At 41.6% G+C, this 25,943-nt stretch overlaps 1 protein-coding gene across 2 annotated transcripts; it reads left to right on the forward strand.

Moving 5' to 3' along the window:
- Positions 1-73: 73 nt before the first annotated feature.
- LOC307258593 (uncharacterized protein) lies at positions 74-24,657 on the forward strand. 2 transcript variants are annotated; one of them, XM_080038202.1, is made up of 7 exons: positions 74-173; positions 411-473; positions 4,103-4,214; positions 10,534-11,577; positions 12,863-12,926; positions 23,557-23,681; positions 24,328-24,657. In XM_080038202.1, the coding sequence occupies exons 2-7, from the start codon at positions 429-431 to the stop codon at positions 24,357-24,359; spliced, it is 1,422 nt and encodes a 473-aa protein (XP_079894328.1). In that variant the 5' UTR covers positions 74-173; positions 411-428; the 3' UTR covers positions 24,360-24,657. The 2 variants fall into 2 exon arrangements, with proteins under 2 accessions (XP_079894328.1, XP_079894329.1); XM_080038203.1 differs by having other exon boundaries at positions 128-255.
- The last annotated feature ends 1,286 nt before the right edge of the window (positions 24,658-25,943 follow it).

The following is a 25,943-nucleotide window of genomic DNA, read 5'->3' on the forward strand; positions in this document are numbered from 1 at the left end:
TATTAAAACCTACTCTTAACGGAGAGTGGGCTTCATAAGCCATGGGTCAGGGAGGGGGCGGTGACTGTTACATAAAAGAGGGTATACTTGGTCTGAGCCATGTTATACATGCTACTGCCAGCTGCATCTGGAGCACTGACCAGAGAAGCCTAGAGTAGCTTTATTCATCAAAGGTGAACAGCTATAATCCAAGTTTAATACCAAACGTTAACCTGCACTTCAGGCTGCTTGCTTTTTATCATCTTTTGCAGACAGGTTGTGTGGATTTTTCGCTTATTTTAGGGTTTGTTTTTTGACACGATGCTAATACAACTAAGTTAGCTTGTATAAAGGTAGATGTTTGTTATTTTATAATTGTCTCTAATTGTTTTGATTAACTTCATTGTTGTTTGTTTATTGATTCCCATCAGACTGTAGCATAAAGAAAGATGGCGGCTTCCTTGCTGAGGATAGGACGACTTGGCTGTGTCAAGGTAATGCAATAACAATTGGTAACACCACACAACCATACATTTAGATCTATTACTTGTGTTCGTGCCATTATTAAAAAGTAAATACTGGCGCTGTGGACTTGGTTACCAACCGTCTGTCTGTGTCCTCTTTGAGCTAACCCCATGGCTGCACAATAACCTAGTCTGTCTCTGAAGCGAGCACCTTCTTAAAAATGAACACATTTATTTGTGAACTTACTTAAATCTAAATCTTGACGCACAATCTTGAACTACTTATTGTCGTGTTTTAGGTAGGCTATGACTCCAGGCCTCAATAGGGCAGGCTTGAAGCATTCACATAGGCCTAGCCGCTGAAGCTAACCAGTCTGTGACTTTGGGACTCCAGCGTGGTTCGACATGGGGGTTATTTGCATATGAGGATAGGTTGTATGAGTATTGACATGTTTGTTCAAATGTAATGAGGCTTGGCCAGTGACGAGTCAGTTGTAGCATAGCCTTCATGTTGGAAGTGTTTCATTTGCATGTGTCTGGAATAAATATTTTCTTACATCACACTGACAGGCTACTAGTCGAGAAATCAAGACTTAACTCCTGCTGTACAACTACACAATGAACCTTCGAATGGTTGATAAATGATGGACAGGACATCTATTTCCAATACAGTGCATTTATAAAAATAAATTGTCTACATATGGGGAAAACAAAATGTTATTGTCCAAAGTACGTGCCAGTGACTTTGAGTTGGTAGCCCTGCTTAAGGGTAAATGTCTGTCAGTATATGAGGAATGGTGGGATGGGCAGCTGGAGCACTAGTGTTGTTCAGCATGTACTCTTGTTCAATAGAACATCTAAATGTTTAAGAGGACTGCCAAAGACCGTCAAAGATTTAAGTTTCATAATATAAGACGTTTGAATTTAAGACTCATCAAAATTGGCTTAAACCTGCAGTGTGTAGAATTTTGGGTTTTATTTCCTAGCAGATTTTGTAGAAAGTAATTATAATATCCATAAGTACATTTAATTTAGTGCATAATAGCTAAAACATTTTTTTTTTATTATTATTTTTTCCCTTAGAAAGGGTCTCATATATGTCCATATTTCTGCATACTTTGGACCAAGGCCTAGTGCCGCCATCTTGAAAGTGTCATAGTTGGAATGTCATCAGGTGCATTGTTTAAAATGTAGAATTGTTCTTTTCCTTGAAGGCCACTGTAGCTTCTGTTATTATTCGAAAGGGGCGGGGTTACCCAGGGAGCGTTGCATTCTAGAACTTTGTAGAACTTTCTTGATGATGTCATATTACACACTGCACCTTTAAGTAGCGTAGTAAAAATATAAGGGCATTCTTAAAAAACTGGGGACATTTTCCCCTTTTGACTGGATCCCAGTCTTGGGGGGTGTCTTGCTGTCATTAGTTTAGCAGCTGTTTGTTTTGTCTGGAACAAATCACATGGTTGCTTAGGGGCCACTCACACTAGGGCCGCGGCCCTGTGCCCAAGCTCATTTGCATACTAAAGTCTAGAACGTTTGGCTAGTGTGACCACGCCATCCGTATTCCAGCACGGAACAGCCCCTTGGCCACGGCACACTTGGGAGAGGTGTGCCGTGGCCAAAGTACATATGCAAATGAGATGACACGCGCACAAGCAAGCGCACAGGCGACGTTCCTTACGTGAATTTATTAAGGATGCATAGTCCGTTAACGTCCGCTGCCTTACTAGTCGGCACCAGAATTGCCCACCACTAGGACTTGTAGCTACATAAAATGTGTGAGAATTAACGTGTGTGTAGGCCTAGGTGTGGGCTAATAAAAGAGGGAGAGAGATAAATAGGTGAGCGCAGAAAGCAAAGAAAAAAGGTTTTCGTGTTTACTCACGTTCGTCAGATGATTTTTTTTTCTTTTCCCTCCCGTCAGCTGTCATAATACTGCCTTTACACATGGCGGTGGAGACGAACACAAAACAACACACAACGGGACTCCGCTGCCCGGTGATAAGGAAACAGTAGCTATTTTATAAAGACACTTAAAATAAAGATCTCTGACCATACAAAAAGTTCTGACTTGGATTACTTGATGGAGCGATCGATGTGTATAAAACCATCCGGTACGTATGGTCTGATGACGGGCCGTTATATTAATAATAAACAGCGTGCTGCACAAATATGAGACTGTCCACCGCGACCTATTACGTCAAGGCTACATTTTTTAAAAAAAACAATAGCTTAAGGATTCTCGTTGCTCTAATGTGGAAGTGGAATATATGATGCAAATTTGGCCGGATGAAAATATTCACAAACAGTCGTATAGCCTACAAGTAGACTACGCTCCAAATCCTAAACACGCACGGTGACGTAGGCAAGGTGCAATCGTGCCCAGGCCACGAGCAGTGTGACCACGGGCCAGCGGGGGGAGTGGGGAGGGGGGGAATCGTGCTGAATATTCCTGCAGCACGGAACACGCAAACGGCCCTAGTGTGAGTGGGCCCTTAAACCCCACTACTGTAGCTGCATTCCATTAGTAGTTGCACTTCCCCTCGTTCATTTACCCTCAGCCCTTGGTATGACGTAACAGCATACGTTGCACGGAGGGAACTTGGAGGGAGAGTGGGCGGGGGATTTAAATGGAACCCATACATAGGTAGTTCTGAATGCAAATAATACAGAATTATAACATTCTGCTATAGCCTATATTGCAGAAAGCCATTTCCATAGCATAACAAACATTGAATTTTGACATGGTAATTCAGATTATCAAGATATTGTTACTTACACATGTAAATTGTTGGCTCCGACGTATTTTCTTATTTATGTTAGTTTCAACCAAAAACATTTGTTTTAAATAGTCCTATAATTGGCAGCCATCGGTGTTATAGCAGCAATGTGTAAACTGCAATACATTCACTGGATTTTTCCTATGGAAATAGGATAGGCTAATTGAGGCGTTTTGGAATATATTTATATATACATTTGTCCTGTGGATGGCCGCGATGTCCCTAAAAGCATACAGTCTACCGGAAAATAAAAGGATAAGAAGACTAACTGCAATGCACTGTGGGTGATATCCACCTCGGAGTGATCATGGATGTTCACTCGATCACTTAGCCCTCCAAGGGTCTATATCACCAAGTTCACTTCAGTTTCCAGACAATTGGAACGACACTCATGATGGCGGCGGGGATTCCCTCAAGGGCAAGTGCCTAGGGAAAGTGAACGAGGGCATGTTGAACGGGTATTGAAACGCAGGGTGTGTCTTCAGAAGTTGAGGTTTGAGCTCAATTGTGGTTTCGTCTGAACCAGCTTCTGTAAATCCCTGTATTACAACTAGAGGTCATCATCACAATCAGAAACACTTCATTGATCCCAGAGGGGGTTAGGGTTATCAATAACTCTTTGACCATGTTATTGTATTGTATTAAGGCAGTTCATTTTTTCAAGGTAATGTATTATTTAGTAATTGCATCTTGTATGTTGCCGTATCTGCTTCTATGTTCAATTGTCACCTAACAGGGTTCATGATATCTGAGAAACTTAAGCGGTTAGACAAATGTAACTGTTTTTGTATTATTACTTGTAATTATTTAGGCTTATGTATTTTACATATTATAAATGCTTCATTAGAAGGTGTGTGTGTGTGTGTTTTTTTTTGTCAGTGTTTGCAGGCTGAGAGCTGGAGTACTCTGAGTAGAAAACCTGTAGCTGCAGCCTTCAGCACTAAATCTGGGGGTTCCAAGAAGTCGTCGTCAGTGAAGAAAAACACATCGGGTAGGTTTCAGAAAGTGTCTGCTGTTGTCACAACATGTGGCTGAGCTCTTACCAGCTCATTTACAAATGAACTGAGATTCTGAAGGCTGTTCCATAAAGCGACATTACCAAATAAGCCAGGCTTTAGCTGGGTTTTTCTGACTCATTTTCAGGAATTCGGTTCCATGAAGCAAGCTCTAGATAGTTCAAGCTCAGTCACCATGGCAACTTATGCAGGGAATCACACCTGGGGCCTCGACAGATTCTCTGGGCCTATCCGAAAACTTTTTTTTGCATAGGAAATTTCCTTTCCTATCGAGATGAACCGGAAGTACTCGGCGGATAGGTGATCCGAATTCCCAAAATGCTTAGGAAAGGCATAGGAAAGGAGCCTCGATTCATCCTTTAACCCTCCTTTAGCATAGGTTACTCCTGACCAACCTATGCTAAAGGAAAGGAGATAGTGGTATCCCATAATCCTTTACGGCGGCAAAATTTAAAGCAACAGGCCACCGCCGGAGTTTACCGACTCTACACGAATACGAACAAGAGGTAGGCCTAAAACAGAAGAGAGGAGAAGAGAAGAGAGGAACATTTAACTCGGCTAAAACAAAATACCCCCCCCCCTCTACCCCATTAAGATAATAAAGAACTCATAAAAGACCAACATCATAATAGTTATTTTCGTAGCACATAATTTACACCATAAGAAAATAAAATACCAACTTCACATTTAATGAAGTTACTGGGGGCAGTTCATTTCAACATCAACATAAGTGTTGATGTTGAAACCTGATTAAAATCAATATGAAAAGAACGCATGGATCAAACGAGCGCTGGTTGTAGTCCATTTTCGGAGAATAGTGTAGTTTCACGCTAGACTCACGTCAGCAATACTCGCCGTCGCGCAATGACGTCGGTTAGGAAAAGTGGAGTCGAATTCATTTGAAACAGCGCTGTCCTTTCCTATGTTCGATAGGAAGCGCCTTTCATCTCTCCTTAACCCCGATGACGTTTAGGGGTTAAGGCATAGGAAAGGAGGCTTATAGGTTAGGAGATTGGACTTTTCGGATAGGCCCTCTATTTTGCATAGGAAATTTCCTTTCCTATCGAGATGACCCGGAAGTACTCGGCGGATAGGAGGTTCGAATTCTCAAAATGCTTAGGAAAGGAGCCTCGATTCATCCTTTAACCCTCCTTTAGCATAGGTTACTCCGGACCAACCTATGTGACAGGAAAGGAGATGGTGGTATCCCATAATCCTTTACGGCGGCAATATTGAAAGCAACAAGCCACTGACGGAGTTTACCGACTCTACACGAATACGAACGAGAGGTAAAACAGAAGAGAAGAGAGGAAGATTTAAAACGGCTTAAACAAAATACCCCCCCCCCCCCCATAAAGATAATAAAGAACTCATAAAAGAGCAACATCATAATAGTTATTTTCGTAGCACATACATTTACACTATAAGAAAATAAAATGCGGGGTCGCCTTTAGCTCAGTCGGTAAGGCGTCCCCCTCCCGGGCCGGGCCCAGCAGCAGACCCGGGTTCGATTCCCACCCGCGGTCGTTCTCTGCATGTCACTCCCCTCTCTGCCCCATTTCACCTCTGTCTCTCTGCACTGTCAAATAAAGCATAAAAATGCCCCAAAAAATATCTTAAAAAAAAAAAAAAATGCCAACTTCACATTTAATGAAGATTACTGGGGGCAGTTAATTTCAACATCAACAAAGTGTAGCCTCTTTTTTTTCACATGTGAATTGGGCTTCAAGTGGCCTTAAATATTCCCCTTGGCCAAGTCCGATCTAAGTGATTCTCACTCTGTTGGCGACAACCTGATTTAAAATCAATATGAAAAGAACGCATGGATCAAACGAGCGCTTGTTGTAGTCCATTTTCGGAAAATAGGGTAGTTTCAGGCTAGAGACTCACGTCAGCAATACTCACCGTCGTGCAATGACATCTAGGAAAAGTGGAATCGAATTCATTTGAAACAGTGCTGTCTTTTCCTATGTTCGATAGGAAGCACCTATTCATCTCTCCTTAACCCCGATGACGTTTGGGGTTAAGGCATAGGAAAGGAGGCTTATAGGTTAGGAGATTGGACTATTCGTAGAGGCCCCTGGTCGGGGGCAGGCTTAAATGTCAGGTTTAACCACAGTTCCCGTGACACTGATCAGAGGGTAAAGCAATGATTTTATCACAAACACCGTTAATTGCCGAATTGTTGCCACATTATTTGACTTTATAAACCACTCATTCAAAAGATTTAGGTTATGGTAATAAAAACCTTAATAAATCCTTTTTAAATATGACACAATGATAACGTATAGATTTACATGCGTGTTTAATCATATGGCATGTGCAGTGTTTCCCACAGGTGGAGAATTTACTTGTGGTGGTCAGCTGGCGCAGAGTGTGACGGCATGGCGTGTGAGGCCGGGTTCAGTAATAAATTAGTCAAACTAAGGTTTATGAACTACTTATTGATAAGCAATGAGTCAATGACGTTAAATAATTTAGAAAGGAATATTTATTTACATATTAAACAAAACAGACTATACGGTTGGGCGTCATCCAATTTTTATCCCTTTTAAATCATCCTCAAATTATACCCTGTTACACGGTATTACCATCTTGTAAAACATGTTTCTTCTATGTACTACTTCAGCAGCAGCTTTAGCCTTTTTATTTTAGTTTCTCTCCTACATTACATTTTACGAGATCACATTGAACTAATCACCATGATCTATCTCCGCCAAATTCTCATTTTCACCAACAGCACATGAACACATCACCATGTAAGGTGTCGTTTTTTTTCTATAGAGCTCTACAGTGCTGTTCAGGAAGTAAAAATCCCATTAATGTTCTACATAGGGGATTTGATTATTAGCCACAATGTCATAACCATATAAGGAAAACGTACAACAACCTACCTGAGCGTGACTGGTGCTCTCGGCACCGGTTAGCACCAGCGCCAGTATATCCCCAAAGTAGGAGAAGGCTACTCTGGTCGGGCGGCGGACACAATATGACCCAATATTAGGGCTGGGCGATTAATTGAATTTCGATTTCGGTTACAATTTTGGCTTCCCTCAATCATGAAAACAAGATAATCGTAATAAAACGGTTATTGTGCGGCACGCCGGGTCATTTGTTGTAAATGCAGCGCACCCTTCTGTCTCCACCTGCGCTCCGCCCCGCCCCCGCCCGAACACTGTCGCTTTCAGCGATTCCAGTGCAATTGTTTATTCAGCATGAAGTTAAAACGCTCGTCCAGGATGTTAATAATAATAATAATTGATAGGTTTTATATAGCGCTTTATTGCCTAGGCACTCAAAGACGCTTTACATTTCCTGGTTCAATTCGTTCACACTCAGTCATACCGGTGGTGGTAAACTACGAGAGTAGCCACAGCTGCCCTGTTGTTGAGGGGAAAGGCTTCCGCTTTCTGATTGCATTTCTCGAGCCTGAATATATTGTGCCATGTCGGCAAACTATCTGCGCGAGCGCGACAAGAGCAAATATACAGTGAGATGCACCCCCTCCGTTAGTTTCAGTCTACAGACGAAAAGTTACAACCAGCACCTAAGCATGGACTTCGTTTAAATAAAGCGTCTAATTTTTGATTTAAATTCTGAAGTCTGAACATTACGGTGTCAGCTGTGGTGTAGTTTTTTTTACAGCAACTCAACGTGCACTGCAAAAAAAAGAAGGCAATAAGTCTCTTTTTGTAGATTCATAGCCTACCTCCTCTTATAAGTCGAAGTACAAATCAATGAGTGGTTCACAATCACATCCCTAGTAAAATATTAATTTTACTCTTAGTTTCGAAGGTTTTACTGATTATTTATTTTGTGTGGCTTTTTAGTTGTAGGCTATGTTTGAGGAGCACAATTGGGAGTTTTGTTTATGTAATGTTGAAAGAATTGGCTGAATTTTCATTTGTGCATCCCTACAATGAATAATCGTCTTTAATAACCGTGATTACAATATCAATCAAAATAATCGTGATTATCATGTTTGCCATAATCGAGCAGCCCTACCCAATATGATCACGCGGCACGGAACCTGCGATACGCGCGGCCAACCAAGGTCAGTGTGTTCGTACCTTTAGGGTGTATTCACATATGCCGTGTTTAGTTCGGTTGAAACGAACCCAGGTGCTCTTCCGCCTTCGGTGTGCATCTTTCAGGCAGGTGTGAATACAGCAATCGCACTCGGGGGCGGACCAAACGAGCGCTCCGAGACCCAGCTGAAGAGGAGGTCTTGATGTGCTTCCAAACGCACTCTGCTGCAGTTCGTTTGTGGTGTAAATATGTCCAGAATCGATCCGACCCAAATGCAGGAAGCCCTGTGCCTTTTCTTTTTTAATAAATTGCCGTCAGCTTCACATTATGGGAAAGTGTTGTTGTCGCCATTGTTAGGAAGATTAGTTGTGGTTTGACCTGGAGCCCAGAACAATATATGACATTTGATCGAGAGGACGCGTAAAAATGCTGAATGTGTTCAGCGATCAGATAAAGGAGAGGGGAGCATCTCCCGCACAGTGGCAACAGGTTCACGCTGCGCAAGAAGTGTGTGTTTTTATTTTGCTTCCCATGTACGGGACCGTCAATACTATCCCTGTGTCAGTTTGGAGCTGAACTGCGCCAAACTGACACCCAGCTGATACACAGCTACATCAGCCGAGTGTCGGCATGAGCCTATTCTTCTTGTGAGCTGCACGTCCAGCAGCAAAAATACAATAAAAATGATGTTTCACATCGTAGACTACAAGCCACATAACATGGCATTGTCATAGGGCTACATGTTATAACCATATGAAACAAAAATAATTTGATTTTTTTCTTCTTTATTTATAGGCTAGATGTAGACATTTTTATTATTTTTAACCCCATATTATATCAATGATATATTTTGCAGTTTTTACTTCATTCTTCCTGTTTCTCTCCACCCCAGAATGTCTGTCCAATGAATGAATGACCTCAGGTCATGTGTGGTTTTGCTTCGTAATGCTGGTTCACTTACAAAAGGGGCAACATGAAAGTGGACCACACCAAACAAAACAAATCTAAACTCTATTTCTTCTGGACCAAAGAAAGTGAACTAGCGGACTTTCCCTGTGTGAATACACCCTTAAACATGGTGCATGAGGTACCACGATAACACTCAAACTGACTTTTTTTTTCTGTGAAAAGAGGAAAGACTGGCGTCTTATGCACACGTGCAGAAAATTGGAGACGGGAGGGGGAGGACTCACTCGTAGTTGGGAAGTCCCTAACACACTCTTCATGCGATGTGAGGGAAACACAGACGTTTGAGGCAGAAACTGATTATGGTCCATGTTCAACCTGTTGGGCTGCTTAAAAGTAGTGTGCACATGCAGTTATCTTGACTATATGATCCCGTTTCAAATTAGTGTGACCACATGAGCTTGAATTGATCTGATGGATCCGCTTTAGCCTGTACTGATTTGTTACGCTCATTTAAGTCAGGTGTTGGACCTTAAGCCCTACTTATTTTAGCGCCCTCTATGGAACAGCCTTCTGTTTATAGATGAAACAAGTCGGGCTTCAATCAATGCAAATAAACTGTAGACTGAATTTATTTACTGCAACAATCAATCAAATCTTAGAGTTGGAGCATCTTTACATAACTTCTAAAAAAAATGTCCCCCCACTTGTGTGTTTCTGAAGAACTGATGAACTTTGGTTATGTATTGGCCTGAGGCCTACAGGCATTTTTTATGTGTTTGTGTCGACCATATGGTAATAAATAAATGTTTTTTAATATTATGCAGAAACCATGTAACCATAACAAAATTACCCAGTTTAAAGCTGGAGCTTTGAGTTTGACATTATTTAGTTTGGTGCACTGCTGTAGAAGCTGGTCATGGCTGCAGTGTAAGGCAGCAGTCATGTCAATAAAAAGCCTATTTAATTTAATATGTTCCTAACCGGACCAGCTGCTCTCGCAAACTGATGTTTTGTAGCATTTGGTTTTCCTTCTACATGTAAAGTTTATTTCACTGCCCCATTAGCAGAAATGAATGCGTTTTTAGGCCCTTTTGATTATAATATCACATTTATCTCATTGTGCTATACTTGCGGTTACACTTTTTCATTTTGTAAAGATATTTCTTCAAGCTTTTCTATAATACATTTGCTGTATCCCTTTGGAAAATAAATAGGTTTGATAGTTTTTCCCTTGCATTTATTTATTTATTTTCTTGTAAACTGGTACATAGACCACATATATTTGGGGATTTTCTGTCCACTATATACGTACAAAAATAATTTGTCTTGTCTGCTTGCCCTCCTCCTTCATCATAGAAAAAGACCAGGCTAAAACATACTTTGATCTAGAGAAACTTGTCCAGCACAAGTCATATGCGTCACCCAAGACGGACGTTACTCCAGCAGCAGCTGCTGCTGCTGCAGCAGAAGCTGCGGCGGCTAAACCAGCAGCAACTGAAGCTGTGGCCGAAGCTGCACCGGTAGTTGAAGCTGTGGCCGAAGCTGCACCGGTAGTTGAAGCTGTGGCCGAAGCTGCACCGGTGGTTGAAGCTGTGGCCGAAGCTGCACCAGTAGTTGAAGCTGCACCAGTAGTTGAAGCTGTGGCCGAAGCTGCACCAGTAGTTGAAGCTGTGGCAGAAGCTGCACCAGTAGTTGAAGCTGTGGCAGAAGCTGCACCAGTAGTTGAAGCTGTGGCCGAAGCTGCACCAGTAGTTGAAGCTGTGGCAGAAGCTGCACCGGTTGTAGAGGCTGTCGCAGAAGCTGCACCAGTAGCTGAAGTTGTGGCAGAAGCTGCACCATTAGCTGAAGTTGTGGCAGAAGCTGCGCCAGTAACAGAAGCTGCACCAGTAGCTGAAGTTGTCGCAGAAGCTGCACCAGTAGTTGAAGCTGTGGCAGAAGCTGAACCTGCACCAATAACAGAAGTTGTCGCAGAAGCTGAAGCTGCACCAGTAACAGAAGTTGTCGCAGAAGCTGCACCAGTAGCTGAAGTTGTCGCAGAAGCTGCACCAGTAGCTGAAGTTGTCGCAGAAGCTGCACCAGTAGCTGAAGTTGTCGCAGAAGCTGCACCAGTAGCTGAAGTTGTCGCAGAAGCTGCACCAGTAGTTGAGGCAGATCCCCCTGCCGAAGTGGCTCCTGAAGCCTCAGCTGAAGCTACACCGGTTGTGGAAGCTGCACCTGAAGTTTCCCCTGTAGAAGCTGCCCCAGAACATGTGGTTGAAGCGGCTGCTGACACTGTAGCTGAAGCTTCTGTCCCGGTGGAGAGCACAGAGGAGCTGGTGGACCCTGCTCCAGTTCTTGCTGAAGCTGCAGGAGAGGAACTGCAGGCAGATGCCCCAGCTGAACCAGTTGAACCATCTGAGGGTACACACAACCCCCCCCACCCTCCTCCCTCACAACCCCCCTCTTTTCTCTGTGGACCCTGCAGTCTACCAGCAGTCGTTTTTCACCACCATCTCTCTATGAAAACACAGTAGTCGTTTGTGATAAATATTTGTAAGGATAAACTGTAAAGATACTGGACATCACAAACACACCTTTTTGTTCTTGCCTTGCACAGCTTGTTTCTGATAGCCCCTTAATGTTAACTGATGCATTTTAACACTGACACAATATCTTCCTTTCATGTAGCTATAGTTCAACTTATTGTCTAATGTGTCTGTGCTGCTTCAGTCTATATTATGCATGAATTAACTGCACAGCATTTTGCATGATTTTTAGCATGCTTTAGTTATGGACACTTCAACTTTTTTTTCACTTACTAATGTCTGCCTGCGCTCTGCAATTATTTTTGTTTTCTACCATTCCTTTCCACTTTCCTGCATAACTCAATCTTAACTGTTCTTCTCACATTTTACTCATATCTTTTTGTCTAGTAGAAATAACAAATGTTTTCTTTGGTTACAAGACCCATGGTTTTATTGCCACTCTTTTTTACAAAGATGTTCCGACATGAAAGTAATCCTCAGCACTGCCATTCTCTGGTGTATTGTTATATTATAGAATCTGTTCTGCTTGATTTTATTTATTAGCGATTTTAAAACACTAAAGAATATGTTAAAGGTACTGTTTACACTTATGGAGAAAGTTAAGGTTTCAGGCATCACCAGTCATCTTGTTTGTTATGTTTTGTTAAAATTCTTTCCTCCTCCTCCTTTCTGTTTACTTATCCGATGTATTTGGAAGTTACATGATGAAATTAATAAGTAGTTGAACCCTTCACGTGTTATCCAAATATTGGGTGTATTTTGTTAATAGATATTTTATAAATGTAAACTTTTCTTTCTTTCGTGTTAAAAGCACTTGGTGATATTGTACTCTGGTTGCTGTGTGTGCACTTTTCTGTTAAATGTTATGTTTGACTAGATATTTGGCAACCCCTATCCTAAAGCAATTCTGTAAAAAGTGTTGCCAAGCATGACCTGTCTCAGCAACCTGTTAACTGACCTGACCTTACACTCGTTCCTTTCTGTCTGAGCCCTTAGGCTTCCCTGTCTATCACTCACAGAGGTGTTCTGAGCATGAGGGTTACGATTAAAACAGGATTGATTGTTATGTATGTGTTCTAGCAAGGCCTGCCGATGATATCCAACACATGGTCCTTCTTTTTTTCTGTGAAAAATAACAAATGTCTCCCTGTGCCTCTCAGCTCAAATGGACCCAATTCAGAAGGTCTTCTTGGACTCTATACGCGAGTACTCAACGAAAAGCCAGTAAGTCTCTCTACCTCCACCAAGCAGGTTATGGTTTCAATTTCTTGGTTTCTTAGCAGGTAATTTCAAATACCTTACTGGGCTCTGTCATTATTTTAGCTTGGGAAATTCAATTAATCCGGAAAAGCAGAGGTTCTCTAACCTAATTTTCGTTTCAAATGTCTCACTCTGATGCGCACCTGCGGGAGCCCCCAGTAGATTTATCTCATTACACCAATCCTGATGGTGGTGAACGTGTGCAGCTGCGTCAGGTAGGCCAGTGTCTTCTCCTAGGCAGGGGCTTATATCCTACTTGGGTGCCCCTATTGCCTAAATGCCCCTTGTATGACCTTAGGGCAAGTGTGGAAGTCCCGTTGGATGACATGTTAAATACACTGGTTTGAATAAAGATTTAAAAAAAGGGTTTTTGCAACTCAACTAGAATGGCAGGGGCGGGTCACCCCCTGCACCCCTCTGTGCACACCACTGCCCCTCCTTATATACCTGATGTGGTTAACACGGCCCATTCAAACACCTCTTCTCACTGGAGCTTATCTAATTTTCAAAGTTGTCTAGCTTAACTGGCCACAGGTGGATCTTGTTAGCTTCCTCTGTCGAGCGATAGCTGAGCTTTGGACTCGATCCTTTGGTTATATTTATTTTATTAACCTTTATTTATACAGGTAAAATCTCATTGAGACCCAGGGTCTCATTTACAAGAGAGACCTGTTCAGGTAGGCATCAGCAGCAACACAAAGTTACAGACTAACTAAACATACAGGAGACACAACACAGAACACAAACGGTAAAATATATCAAGGGCTCTAGAATTACTTTTTCACTAGCAGCACTGATGCAAGCTACTTTCTCAGATGGTCGTACCATCACATGATTTGGTCAAAAATAGGTTGTCTAGAGTTGTGATATCAGATTTGAATTTGGTGCTTTCCATGGTTTGGTTTGCACCATCAGGACGCCCCACCATGGAGGCTCGAAAACTGCCGGGCATTAACATTCCAGCTACTCTCCTGTCCCCTTCTCGACTATCACAACAGCTCATTCTAGCATCTCCCTGCTTGCTCAGCAGCCTGCTGGAGATGGTGACCAAACTCTCACACCAGAGGAGGTACCGGAGTCTCTGGGGTTTGCCCCTGTCGATGCAGCAAAAATATATAGAGCAAGGACACACGGCAAGTCTGCTCGAGCCGGAACACGCCAACACTGCGGCGTTCACAGAGAAGCAGACTAGCAGGACTCATATCTCCTCACCGGTGGCCAACAAGCTGACAGCTGTGCGAATCCCAGTTGACCTAGCTCCGGTTCCTTCCAGGAAGATGTCCTTGAATTGGGACTATGGGGAAGACGTTTTTACCGGTTGGGCTGTGATGACTGAGGCCCCCACCGCCTGTCAGGTTGGATATGAGGGCAGCTCACCAGCTTCTCTTTCCCCCAGCTTAGCCATTCTGGACGTGTGCAAGCGCACACAAGCTCAGGCTGGCTATCCCCTGGCCTGCTGTTGTGACGGAGACCGCCAGGGCCTAAATTGTCCCTGGCTGAGAGTGTGGCTAAACAACACTTCCCCATCTTCGCCAAACTGCTTGCTGGGTTGCGTATTCCTGGGAGGACTGCCCGTGCAGGAGCCCTGACTCGGTGCCTCATCCCTCGACTCGTGTCAACAGTGTCTTCCAGGAGACACGCTGCCGTCCAAGTCGTTACGTTTTCAGTCAGCCTCGACTGAAAAGCCATACAAGGCGATGACCCTTTCAGCCAGAGCGCTGAATGTCCTCTCCTCACACTGCTCACAGCCTACCAGGCAGAGCAGTGTGAGGATTTTGGCCAGACAGCCTGATTTACAAATGAAAAGTCTTCTCCACAGTTCACGTGTATTTGGCAGCCATTGATATTTGCAACCAGTGGTTCTAGAGGGGCTCAAATGTCCACCATTTGAATAATTAGAAAGTTAGGACTGTTCTTGCAGTGCATTCTTGCATGCGCTCAGTTTGTAGGATGTGAGAATTACTTTAAAGACTAATCCGGCCTTTGTGCCTGTGGCTTTCGCTGCCCAACCTTGCGAGCCGCAGGCGCATGCAATATGTCCAATCTTTGCTTTGCTCATTATGTGGCTAGGACGGGGTGTTTCAGGACGATCAGCTCTTCGTCTCCTGGGCTAATCTCCATAGAGGGAAACCTGTCATGAAGCAACAACTCTCACACTGGGTTGTGGAGGTGATTGCTTTGGCTTATAAGTCGTGGCCTGCAGCCACCTGAGAGTCTGCGTGGGCACTCTACTCTTGGTTTGTCCACAGCTATGCCTGTTTATTCAGGGGAGTTTCTATTCAGGACATTGGTACTCACCCCACACTTACAGGTGAAACTCATATTATTAGAATATCATGGAAAAGCTCTTTTTTATATCTAATTTAGGTATCTAAACGATGGCTAACTGTTGTTAGCTGTTCACTTCCGGGCTTCACTGATTCGCTAGCCCTCCATAAATCAAATTGCTCAAACTGAAAGACTGTCCGCCGCCGATTGAACATAATCAATCGGCTCAAAAGAAGCCCGACGACATCAACTACGACCGATTTCACGGCACACACCAAACAGATTCGTGTCTCCGTCCCCTCGAAACTCTACGCCAGCGATTATCGGGCCGGTGTGTCCTGGCCTTAAGACTCATGGAGGACTCAGCCATGAATGAATGGTTACTCCATCAGTAACTAATCAGAAGTCAGTCTTAATTACAGACTGAGTCTTTAATGATAATTGCTTACCTAAGACATCTATTACAGATTAACTCAGACATGTTTCTTAAAATGTATTAATACTATTAATTACCATCACTGAAAACCGTGAATTTGAAGTCCCATACATTAATTAATAGCTATGTGTCCCGCTAAGTAAAGTCACAACATTATGATATATTTATAGATCATTACCTAACGATGAACTAAGACGGGTTAAGAGCATGATTTCACTTTAATATGGTAGCATGGATAACAAATTTTTCTGGAACCAAAAGCTTTGCAGAAGCCTTCCTGGTGGACTTCTTAATAACCAAAAGTAATACATTTTGTAAAATTCATTATTGTTCTTCAAATGATTAAGTTGTTTAGATGAGGAAATGTTATGAAATAAGATTTGTTCAGCTGTGCACCAGCACAAGCACCTTTCCAAGGCTCGGAAGTTGCCAGGTCTATTGGTTAGAAATAAGTAAAAATGTGTTAACTAAACTTTTACACTCACCACATTATTTGGCCTTTTGAAATTTAGAAGACATATTAATGTTGGTTTCTTCAAATATTGTATTTCTGATTAATCAATTTCAGTTAGCCTTATACATAGGATAGGCTTTATTTTTTAGGAATAAATAGGCTAATTAAATTACTGATAGGCCTATTGATGTGACAAGTAGGCGGCTAATATAGTCTCATCAACCCATTCAATTCAACCTTTTCTCAGAACACAGATTTTTATTTCATTAATGATATATTTGTTTTTGTAAATGTTTCAGTCGTGTTTTTTCTCACTAAATACAGGATGTTACTAGACAGATCTGGCAACCCACATTGAATTAGTCTATTTTTTACCAAGCTGAAAAAAAATGTATGGGGGTTTAAGTATTCTCCACATTTTAAATAAGGTTAAAATGCACGGAACAGCAACCACTCTATCTCTATATAGAACATTTGACAAGGGGAGGTGCAAGATCCTCCAGAGCTGCACGTGAAGTTGAGAGGAGCACCTCAATCCTCTATATATAACCAATGGGCCGTGAAGACGTCGAAGAAAACCAATGGACAGAAGCCACAATGTACAAGGAGACGAACACCGTGTTAACGGGCCGAAATGGACAGGCGGACAACAAAAAGAGGTTAGCAAACTAATTGCAAACTACCGGCTCAATATTGTTCTTACACTCAACAAAAATATAAACTGCAACACTTTTGTTTTTGCTCCCATTTTTCATGAGATGGACTGAAAGATCTAAAATTCATTCCAGATACACAATTGTACCATTTCTCTCAAACATTGTTCACAAATCTGTCTAAATGTGTGATAGTGAGCACTTCTGCTTTGCTGAGATAATCCATCCCACCTCACAGGTGTGCCACATCAAGATGCTGATCTGACATCATGATTAGTGCACAGGTGTGCCTTAGACTGTCCACAATAAAAGGCCACTCTGAAATGTGCATTTTTTTGCTTTATTGGGGGTCTGGGGACTCAGAACCAGTCAGTATCTGGTGTGACCACCATTTGCCTCATGCAGTGCAACACATCTTCTTCGCATAGAGTTTATCAGATTGTCAATTGTGGCCTGTGGAATGTTGGTCCACTCCTCTTCAATGGCTGTGCGAAGTTGCTGGAGACGGCTTATGGTGGAGAAATGAACATTCAATGCACGAGCAACAGATCTGGTTGACATTCCTGCTGTCAGCATGCCAATTGCACGCTCCCTCAATGCTTGTGGCATCTGTGGCATTTTGCTGTGAGACAAAACTGCACATTTCAGGGTGGCCTTTTATTGTGGACAGTCTAAGGCACACCTGTGCACTAATCATGATGTCAGATCAGCATCTTGATGTGGCACACCTGTGAGGTGGGATGGATTATCTCAGCAAAGCAGAAGTGCTCACTATCACACATTTAGACAGATTTGTGAACAATGTTTGAGAGAAATGGTACAATTGTGTATCTGGAATGAATTTTAGATCTTTAAGTCCATCTCATGAAAAATGGGAGCAAAAACAAAAGTGTTGCGTTTATATTTTTGTTGAGTGTATGATTTTTATTGCATGAAGTAAAGTTAGCGGTGACATGTTAGAAAGCATTCTTAAAAAGGTAGCCTACGTCTACATTAAGCTAACGTCATGTTAGCTTAATGGTTTTGTTTGCCTGGACTGGAGTAACGTTAGCCGTTTGGATAACAAGCTAGCATTTTACGTTATAGTCCATGGGCCAAGTCCCAAAATGTCTCTTATTATTGGTAGGCTAAAATCTGGGTGGGCAAATTCTAGTTGTGATTTTTTTTTATCCTATACATCCCAAGAAGAGGTTTTGATGTGATAACCCTTTTATATTGGTAGCTTTTGTTTTTAGTGGTTATCCCCTCTCAAAGTATAGGATAAGTGTAATGGAGGTCACACTGCAGGTGAATAGGGTAATATTTTTTACTTATAGATGTCATCATGAAACTTTGCCAGTTGATTACTAACATTAAAAAAATTATTTTTCAAATTACAATTTTTCAGAAATGTTTGAATAAATATGCAAATTTGGCAATATCGAACTAATCATGTGAGAATTGTTTTCTCTTTTTTTTTACAACGTATGTGTTCAAAGTTTTTACAAAACAGAATATGGATAAAGGTTATTTTTTTTCATTTTATCATAAACAAATACTATCAAAAATTGTGTTGCCTTTTCAGCATGTAGCAAGAAGAAATTGTATCACTGATCAGACAATTAACATATGAACAAACCCTTCTGTAATGACTTTCAGAATAGTGCTAGTAATTATTATGGAAAGTTAGATAAAAGTGTTTGTAAAGTTAATTTGTGATACATTTTTTGATGATGTTTACACACTTTTTGTTCCTTTCTTTCAGTAAAATCTCCTGAAAAGTTGATCGAGCATTACTACAAGGTCCTTGGGCTTGTCAAGGGTGGCTCTGCCAAATGAGATCCCTACAACAAGATGAAAGTTGACAGGAACACAATTGTGTATCAATCAGCAATTGCAGATTAGCAGCATTCAAGCTAGTAAATGAAGATTGCTTGATATTATTGTATCTTTTTTGTGTATGTTCATTAAACAGAAATTGTTAACGTTTGGTAGAAACTACTTTGAATACAATAAAACTGTTAAAATCCCAAATGATGGTCTTCAATGAAATGAATATAGTAGCGTACGGGAATGCAGACCTGTATATTATAACAGTTTTGTACTGATTGTATATTTGTCACCACAGTCTGAAAGAGAAATCATGCTCTTAAACCGTCTGAGTTAATCCTTAGGTAATGATTTGCAAAAATATTATAATGTTGTGACTTTACTTAGCGGGGCACATGACACTTAACTAACCATTAATTGACATGGTTTTCCATGCTAATATATTAAAGTGAAATAATGCTCTTAAACCGTCTTAGTTCATCGTTAGGTAATATATCATAATGTTGTGACTTTACTTAGCGGGACACATAGCTATTAATTAATGTATGGGACTTCAAATTCACGGTTTTCAGTGATGGTAATTCATTAATTAATAGTATTAATACATTTTAAGAAACATGTCTGAGTTAATCTGTAATAGATGTCTTAGGTAAGCAATTATCATTAAAGACTCAGTCTGTAATTAAGACTGACTTCTGATTAGTTACTGATGGAGTAACCATTCATTCATGTCTGAGTCCGCCATGAGTCTTACATGAGTCCTATATTAACTCAGGATGAACTGAGCATTAGTTAAGCATCAATTAATGCTGATGAGTGTCTACTTAATATAAAGCCTTACCCTAATTTAATTCAAAAAGTGAAAGTTCCATATATTCTAGATATAGGGGAGAAAAGGGTAAGTAGGCACACTTTTTACTCTAGTGAGAATTGCTCATCACCTAAACATCTTTCAATAGTCATTCCTACATTAAATTGAAGCTTAAGGTGTTGGCTTGAAATGTGTACCCCTCACTTTTTCTATCTTATTGTAATAAAGAAGAAATTAATCATCAAAGACACCCTTACACATTGTGACAACCAACCCCATCAAGGGGCCGGTTGTCAAACACTATGGGGTTGTTTGTCACAATGTTATCTTAATGGGAATAATCTTAAAAAGAAGGCAAGAAAGTAGAACTAAATTTGAAAGTTTAATTGCATTGTCAAGTTGACAAATAGGCCTACATAACTTACTGTAGCCTTGGCAGCTGGTCTAGTTTGGGATGCACTGGGTTGTTTTGATTTTGTTGCCCTCTTTTCTTTCGCATGCTAGCTGCCTTTTCCTGCTCTATTTTTTCCTTCTCTGGGGTGTCAGTGAGGATACAGCTTGACGATTTCTTTTGTTATTGGGTTCCTTTTCTGGCTGCAGCCTTGAGATAACATTTGACAACCAACCCCCCAAAAAATGTGACGACCAACCCCAACTTGAATTTCTTGCTAGCATCAAGGCCAACAACCATCTGACAACTAATTAGCTTGCTAACCACAATCTAAACTATAGTTTACCCTTCACACTTGGTATGGGTAACAAGTGTTTTGTTATAAACCCATTGTGTAAAAGCCTAGAAGAAAAATACTGAGGAGCTAAATATTTTCAATTTGACATGAAAAACAGTCATCTCACCTCAAATTCAGCAGTCTAACTCCAAGGAAGACTATGTAGGTGACCTCTGATCCCAATTTTGAATATTTACATACCAACATTTCACAGACAGCGCCTTCTGGTTCCGAGATATAACGATTGTGACAACCAACCCGTGTGACAAATTACCCCGTTCCCCCTATTAGACATATAGTGATATACTTAAGGCATTTTTTATGTTTAAATTTACAGGATTCCGGCTCACAGCTCATGAGAACCAGAAATCGAGCATCTCAAAATATTAGAAAATTCCATAAGGCCAATCAAAACAAATATTCATAATACAGAAATTTTACTTTTTTTCATACGTATTTTCATTCATCTACTATATACTTGGTCTGGGTTCTTATTTTGAATGAATTATTGCATTTATGCGGCATGGCGACGATCAGTCTGTGGCACTGCCAGGGCCGCCGCTCCCTATACGCAGGTTACGCAGAGCGCGTATTATCATATTTTCCACCGTTCCAGTGCACAACTGAGGTGTGTGTGTGTGTGTGTGTGTGTGTGTAAAAGAGATCGAGAAACAGAGATATATGTGTTTGATTGATGGTTGTGTAGCAATGCTAATGAAAATCCTGTTTGCCACAATCTCAATAGTTTATTGTAAGGGAATTTGGTGCGATAGATTTGAGGCTCTAAGTTATTTTCTGTCTTATTTAATGCCTTTTCTCTCTCATTCACTTAAAAAAAAAAGTTTTATCAACAAGCTGGTTTTCCCCCCTGCTAAGTGTCTGCATACCCCCCAGAAAGTGGATAGTTGCACCCCTGTGCCCATATACAGTCATGCCCGAAATGATTTATACCCCTGGCAAAGTTTGACTTAAACACTAAATAAATACTTTTATTCAACCAGCAAGTTTTTACTTAATTGTAAATGACACGGGCTTATCCCAGAAGATAATAAGACGTTGTACAAGAGGCATCATTGTGGAAAATAATATTTTTCATCTTTTATTTACATTTGAAGTGGCGTGTCCAAAATATTGTTTTTGGACACGCCTGCTGTCGTTGTCCTGCTGAAATGTCCACTGGTGCCCAAGGCCAAGTATTGATGTATTGCTCTTTTTTCATGGTGCCGTTTACTGTGATTAGGTTCCCTGGTCCATTGGCTGAAACACATCCCCCAAAGCATTAGGTTCCCACCACCATGTTTGACAGTGGGGATGGTGTTCTTAAGGTGCGAACACACTGCACTCCGCCGCGCAGCGAGTTTACATATCAAGTCAATGTATTTCTCGCGAATGGGCAGCCAGCGGCGAGCGGTTCGCGCCGCGCGGCTAAGGTGGCGCGGCCTCCGCAGAAGTTGAAAATATTGAACTTTTTGCCGCCGGCCGCGCCGCGATAGCCAATCAGCGTTGACCTCCTCCCGACATCCTCTGTCCGTTGCTTCGGGACAACGGACAGAGGAAATTAAGATGGATGAAAACATAATAGTCACAGTTTGCTCCCATACGTTCTGTGAATAGCCTATGTGTCTGATTTGCTTTATGAACCAAGTTAGCACCGGTTAGCTTGGGTAAAGCACCATCAGCACAGCAGACTGGTACCCTCAGCACCGGTAAGCACCAACACCAGCATATCCTCAGAGTAGAGAAGGCTACTCTGGTCGGGCGGCGGACACAATATGATCACGCGGTGCGGAACCTGCGATTCGCGCGGCGCGTGTTCGTACCTTTAGGGATGAAGGCTTCTCCTTTTTCATGCCAAATGAAGGATACATCATTGTGGCCAAACAATTCAATTTAGTTTCATCTTACCATAAAACAGAAGACCAGAAGTCTTCTTCTTTGTCCAGATGAGCATTTGCAAAGGCCAAGAGGGCTTGTGTGCCTTTTTTATATGGAGAAGTGGCATCCTCCTTTTTCTGCGTCCAAGGAACCCAGCAGTGTGTAGTGTCCGTTGGATTGTTTGCAATGAGAGGTTGTCTCCAGCAGAGCCAAGACTAACCAGGATGGCCTTGGTGGTGATCCTAGGATTATTGTTCACCTCTCACTATCTTCCTGGCCAGTAAAGGTGTAACCTTTGGCTCCTGACCACGTCCTCTGAGATTTCCCACCATGCAGAACTTCTTGTATTTTTTTAATAACACGACAAAAACCCAAAACACACAGAAAAAGTGGTGAAGAAATGGTTATTTCACATTAACGTTTTACAGTGGCCCAGCCAGAGTCCTGACTTGAATCCAATTCACAATATGTGGAGGGAGCTAAAGATCAAGGTGATGGCAGTGAGACCCTCCAAACTGAAAGAGTTGGAGCTCAAAAATACCAGTGGATGCAAAAAAGCTGTCCAGCAATTATATTAGCGTTTGATTCCTGTACTAGCCAATAAGGGCTTTTCTATTGATTTATTGAGAATAATTTTTGACATGCCACTTTTTGTTCAAATGTAAATAAAATAACTTTTCTTCCACAATGATGACTCTTGTACATCGTCTTATCTTCTGGGAGAAGCCTGTTATAATTTCCAATCAAGAAAAAGTGTCCGGGTTGAATAAAAGTAACTTCAAGTCAAAATTTGCCAGGGGTATGAATAATTTCGGGCTTGACTGTACATTCTATGGCCGCATTTTACAAGGCTTAATTGTGTTTAACAGTGCCGTGGTGTCGGCTCATTGCCTCAAGCTTCTACTAGCGCTGCATATTTTATTTTTAAATGTTTAACTTAAACTGCCTTGTCTTAATGGATTGTTTGTTGACTAGAAGTATTGATAATAACCTTTTATACAGTTGATGGTAAAAACATGCTTTATTTTGGATTTTCTGTAGACAATTTTTAATATGTAAAAAAAATAATAATAACGGGCATACTAGGAAATTCTGGAGAATGTTTGTTGACAAATCACTTTGTCAATCAGTGAATATCTCCTCACAATCTGCTATCTGACCTTACTGTGTGTGTTGAACAAAAATAAGACATTTTCACTGATTTGTCAACAGTCTCCAGAATTACCTAGTATGCCTATAAATCAATAGTTTGATTGTACATTTTCCCGATGATCGAACAAGGAAATCTCTTTTAAAATGCCCATCCCTAGTATGTAGGTCTGTGTAAAAATAAGTGTCTACTCATGATGATGAAAGAACATGTCTTCCAGTTCATGCATTGTAAATAACAATTTCAGCTACTTAACTAAAATGAATGAATGCATTAGCCTTAGTTTTGGTCCATCACAATTACTGAAACAATCTGATGAGATTAGCACAGATTAATGTCCTGCCCATAGCGTGAAAAAACTCTTGGGAAAATGGTACTTTGCTGATAATTGATCATGTGCTCCCTTGCAGGGCTACTGGGGGGTTAGTTGATGCAGGTCCTGAGTATGAAAAGGCCTTGGGAGAGGAGATAGCAAAGCTTCAGAGACTCTATGGTGGTGGAGACCTCACATCTTTCCCAGTGTTCAAATTTACAGGTGAGTCAAAATTATCAACTACTAGTCAACTATTACAACAATCGGTTGCCCTGTAAATGGCACTACTTGATTATGTATCGGTTTATGATTCCTACTGTTAAAACATCTAAAAAACAATTCATGCTGAAGGCTTGTGGATCGAAGTTTTCTTGATATTTACCTTCAGTGATCCGCCATATCCCTTTGCCATTTAGCATGACCTTAAGGCCCCTTTTAAACTTTGCATTTGAAGGCTATCTGTGGCAAAAGATTACAATCATGGAAAACATTTGGTAAAATCTTTGGTTGTCAATCCAAAATCGTGGTCTGTGATGAAACCTTGAGAAAATGTAAGACCAAATGCTCACGATGTGACTGCTGCTACAAACCAAACTATCAGAATATGACATGTATGATGCACAATGCACTGGCCGCTGTTTTGAGTATTGTTTAGTGTTGGCAGTGTTGTCACAGCTTGCTTATTGTTTTGCTGCATTAAACAGATAGAGCAGCTTGTAATGCAAACCTAACATTCATTCTTCGCTCTATTTGACTCATGCTGATATTGTAGTCTGACGTATTTCTTAGACCATCTCTATAGTTTGATCTGAACTTGAAAATGTGAAGGTTTCTACATAATCCAACATGCTCTGCTTTGTTTTCTCAGAGCCCAAGTTGGATGAAGTTTCCCAGAAGTGAATATCAGCACCTTGCAATTGAACTTTTCTACTGCCGCCTTTTCCTGTACATCTCTGCTCCCCAGTTGAATGCTAACAGTCTGCTTCATGTCAAAGTTACAACAAACCCTTGTCTCTAAGCTTTGTGTGGTAGAATAGAATAGTAATTTAATCAGATATTCAGATACTTTATAGGAAAATGAGCTAGAGCATTAGATGTACATTTTTTAGGCAGATAAAGGGAAATTAGAGCTGTGAATTAAGCTTTGTGTAGACTGAACGATGTCTGAGCTGAATGTAGAGAAACAATAAATTCCAGTTCATATTTGTTGTACGCACGCTTCTTTTTGCCTCCTTTAATCTGCAGTTGAGAGTTTCTGTTTTCCCAACGCTCTACCTGCTGTAGCTCCTCCCTCCGAACGACAGCTATGCACGTTCATGTTGCTCCTAATCTGGCGCTTCATCATTCTGTGTCAAAAATGGTTCAAAGCGCTCAACGCACCTACGCAGCTAGTGCCCCCCCCCCCCCCCCCCCCATATATTTATTCCCCTAATCAACCATGGCTGCAATCAGACCCGACCCGACACAACAGCGATCATGTCCGCACAAAAACAACAACAACACGGCCAACAAATAGCCTTAAAACAGCATTGCAGATTCACACAAGGGAGCACCATAACAAACACATTAACAGCAGCATTGTGTGCACGGCAGTACAAAATAAAGGCAAGTAGCCTACATTACCCTACCTGGCTGTGACGGGACCGTCGCTGGCGTGGATAAACACCGGTGCTTCGCTGTACTTTTCGTGAAAGTTCCCCGGACTTAGCCGTTATGTTTGGGTTCATTATATGGAGGTGGTGGCTGCACACAACCGGGTGAGTTAACTAATGCTATCCGACCGGTGCTAACTTGGTTTATCGGCTAAAGCACAGCCGCACATATTCACTGAATTAACCAGGAAGTCCATTCTCCTGGTTTACTTTCCACACGTCTTCTAACCCCGAGCGGCTTCATACAGCAACAGCCGCCGGCAAATACATTTCCTCCTCTGTGTTTCTCAGCCTCTGTGTACACACTGTCCTCCCACCTTGTTAGTTGTTGGTATCCGGGGAATGGTAAATTGAGGGTTCGTTGCATAGATAGTAGGCCTATAGTATAGATTTTTTTTTTTTTAACCTTTATTTCTACAGGTAAATCCCATTGAGACCGGAGACTCTTTTGCAAGGGAGACCTGTTTTCCTTTCCCACGTTACCATTCACACACACATTCATACACCGATAGCAGGCTAACTATCGACATTCACATGAGGCAAGGTGGGTGAAGTGTCCACAGGTGGCAGGGCGGGGATCGAACCTCCAACCCTTTGATCATCGGCCGACCCGCTCTACCAACTGAGCCACAGTCGCCCAAATAGTAGTAATAATAATAGCCCAGATAGTTCGTTGGTGAAGACATCGCTATTCGCTGTCCGCCGTAGTAGGGCTAAACAGTAGTGTCAGGCTGCTAGGGTCGTGAACGCTCACGCAGCTGACGCATCAACGTCGTTGCCAAGTGAACGGACAGTCCCACAGCCAATAAGAACGGAGAATCTGAGCCTCACT

This window comes from Ammodytes marinus (assembly GCF_949987685.1).
Source record: "Ammodytes marinus genome assembly, chromosome: 12".
NCBI lineage: Eukaryota > Metazoa > Chordata > Actinopteri > Uranoscopiformes > Ammodytidae > Ammodytes > Ammodytes marinus.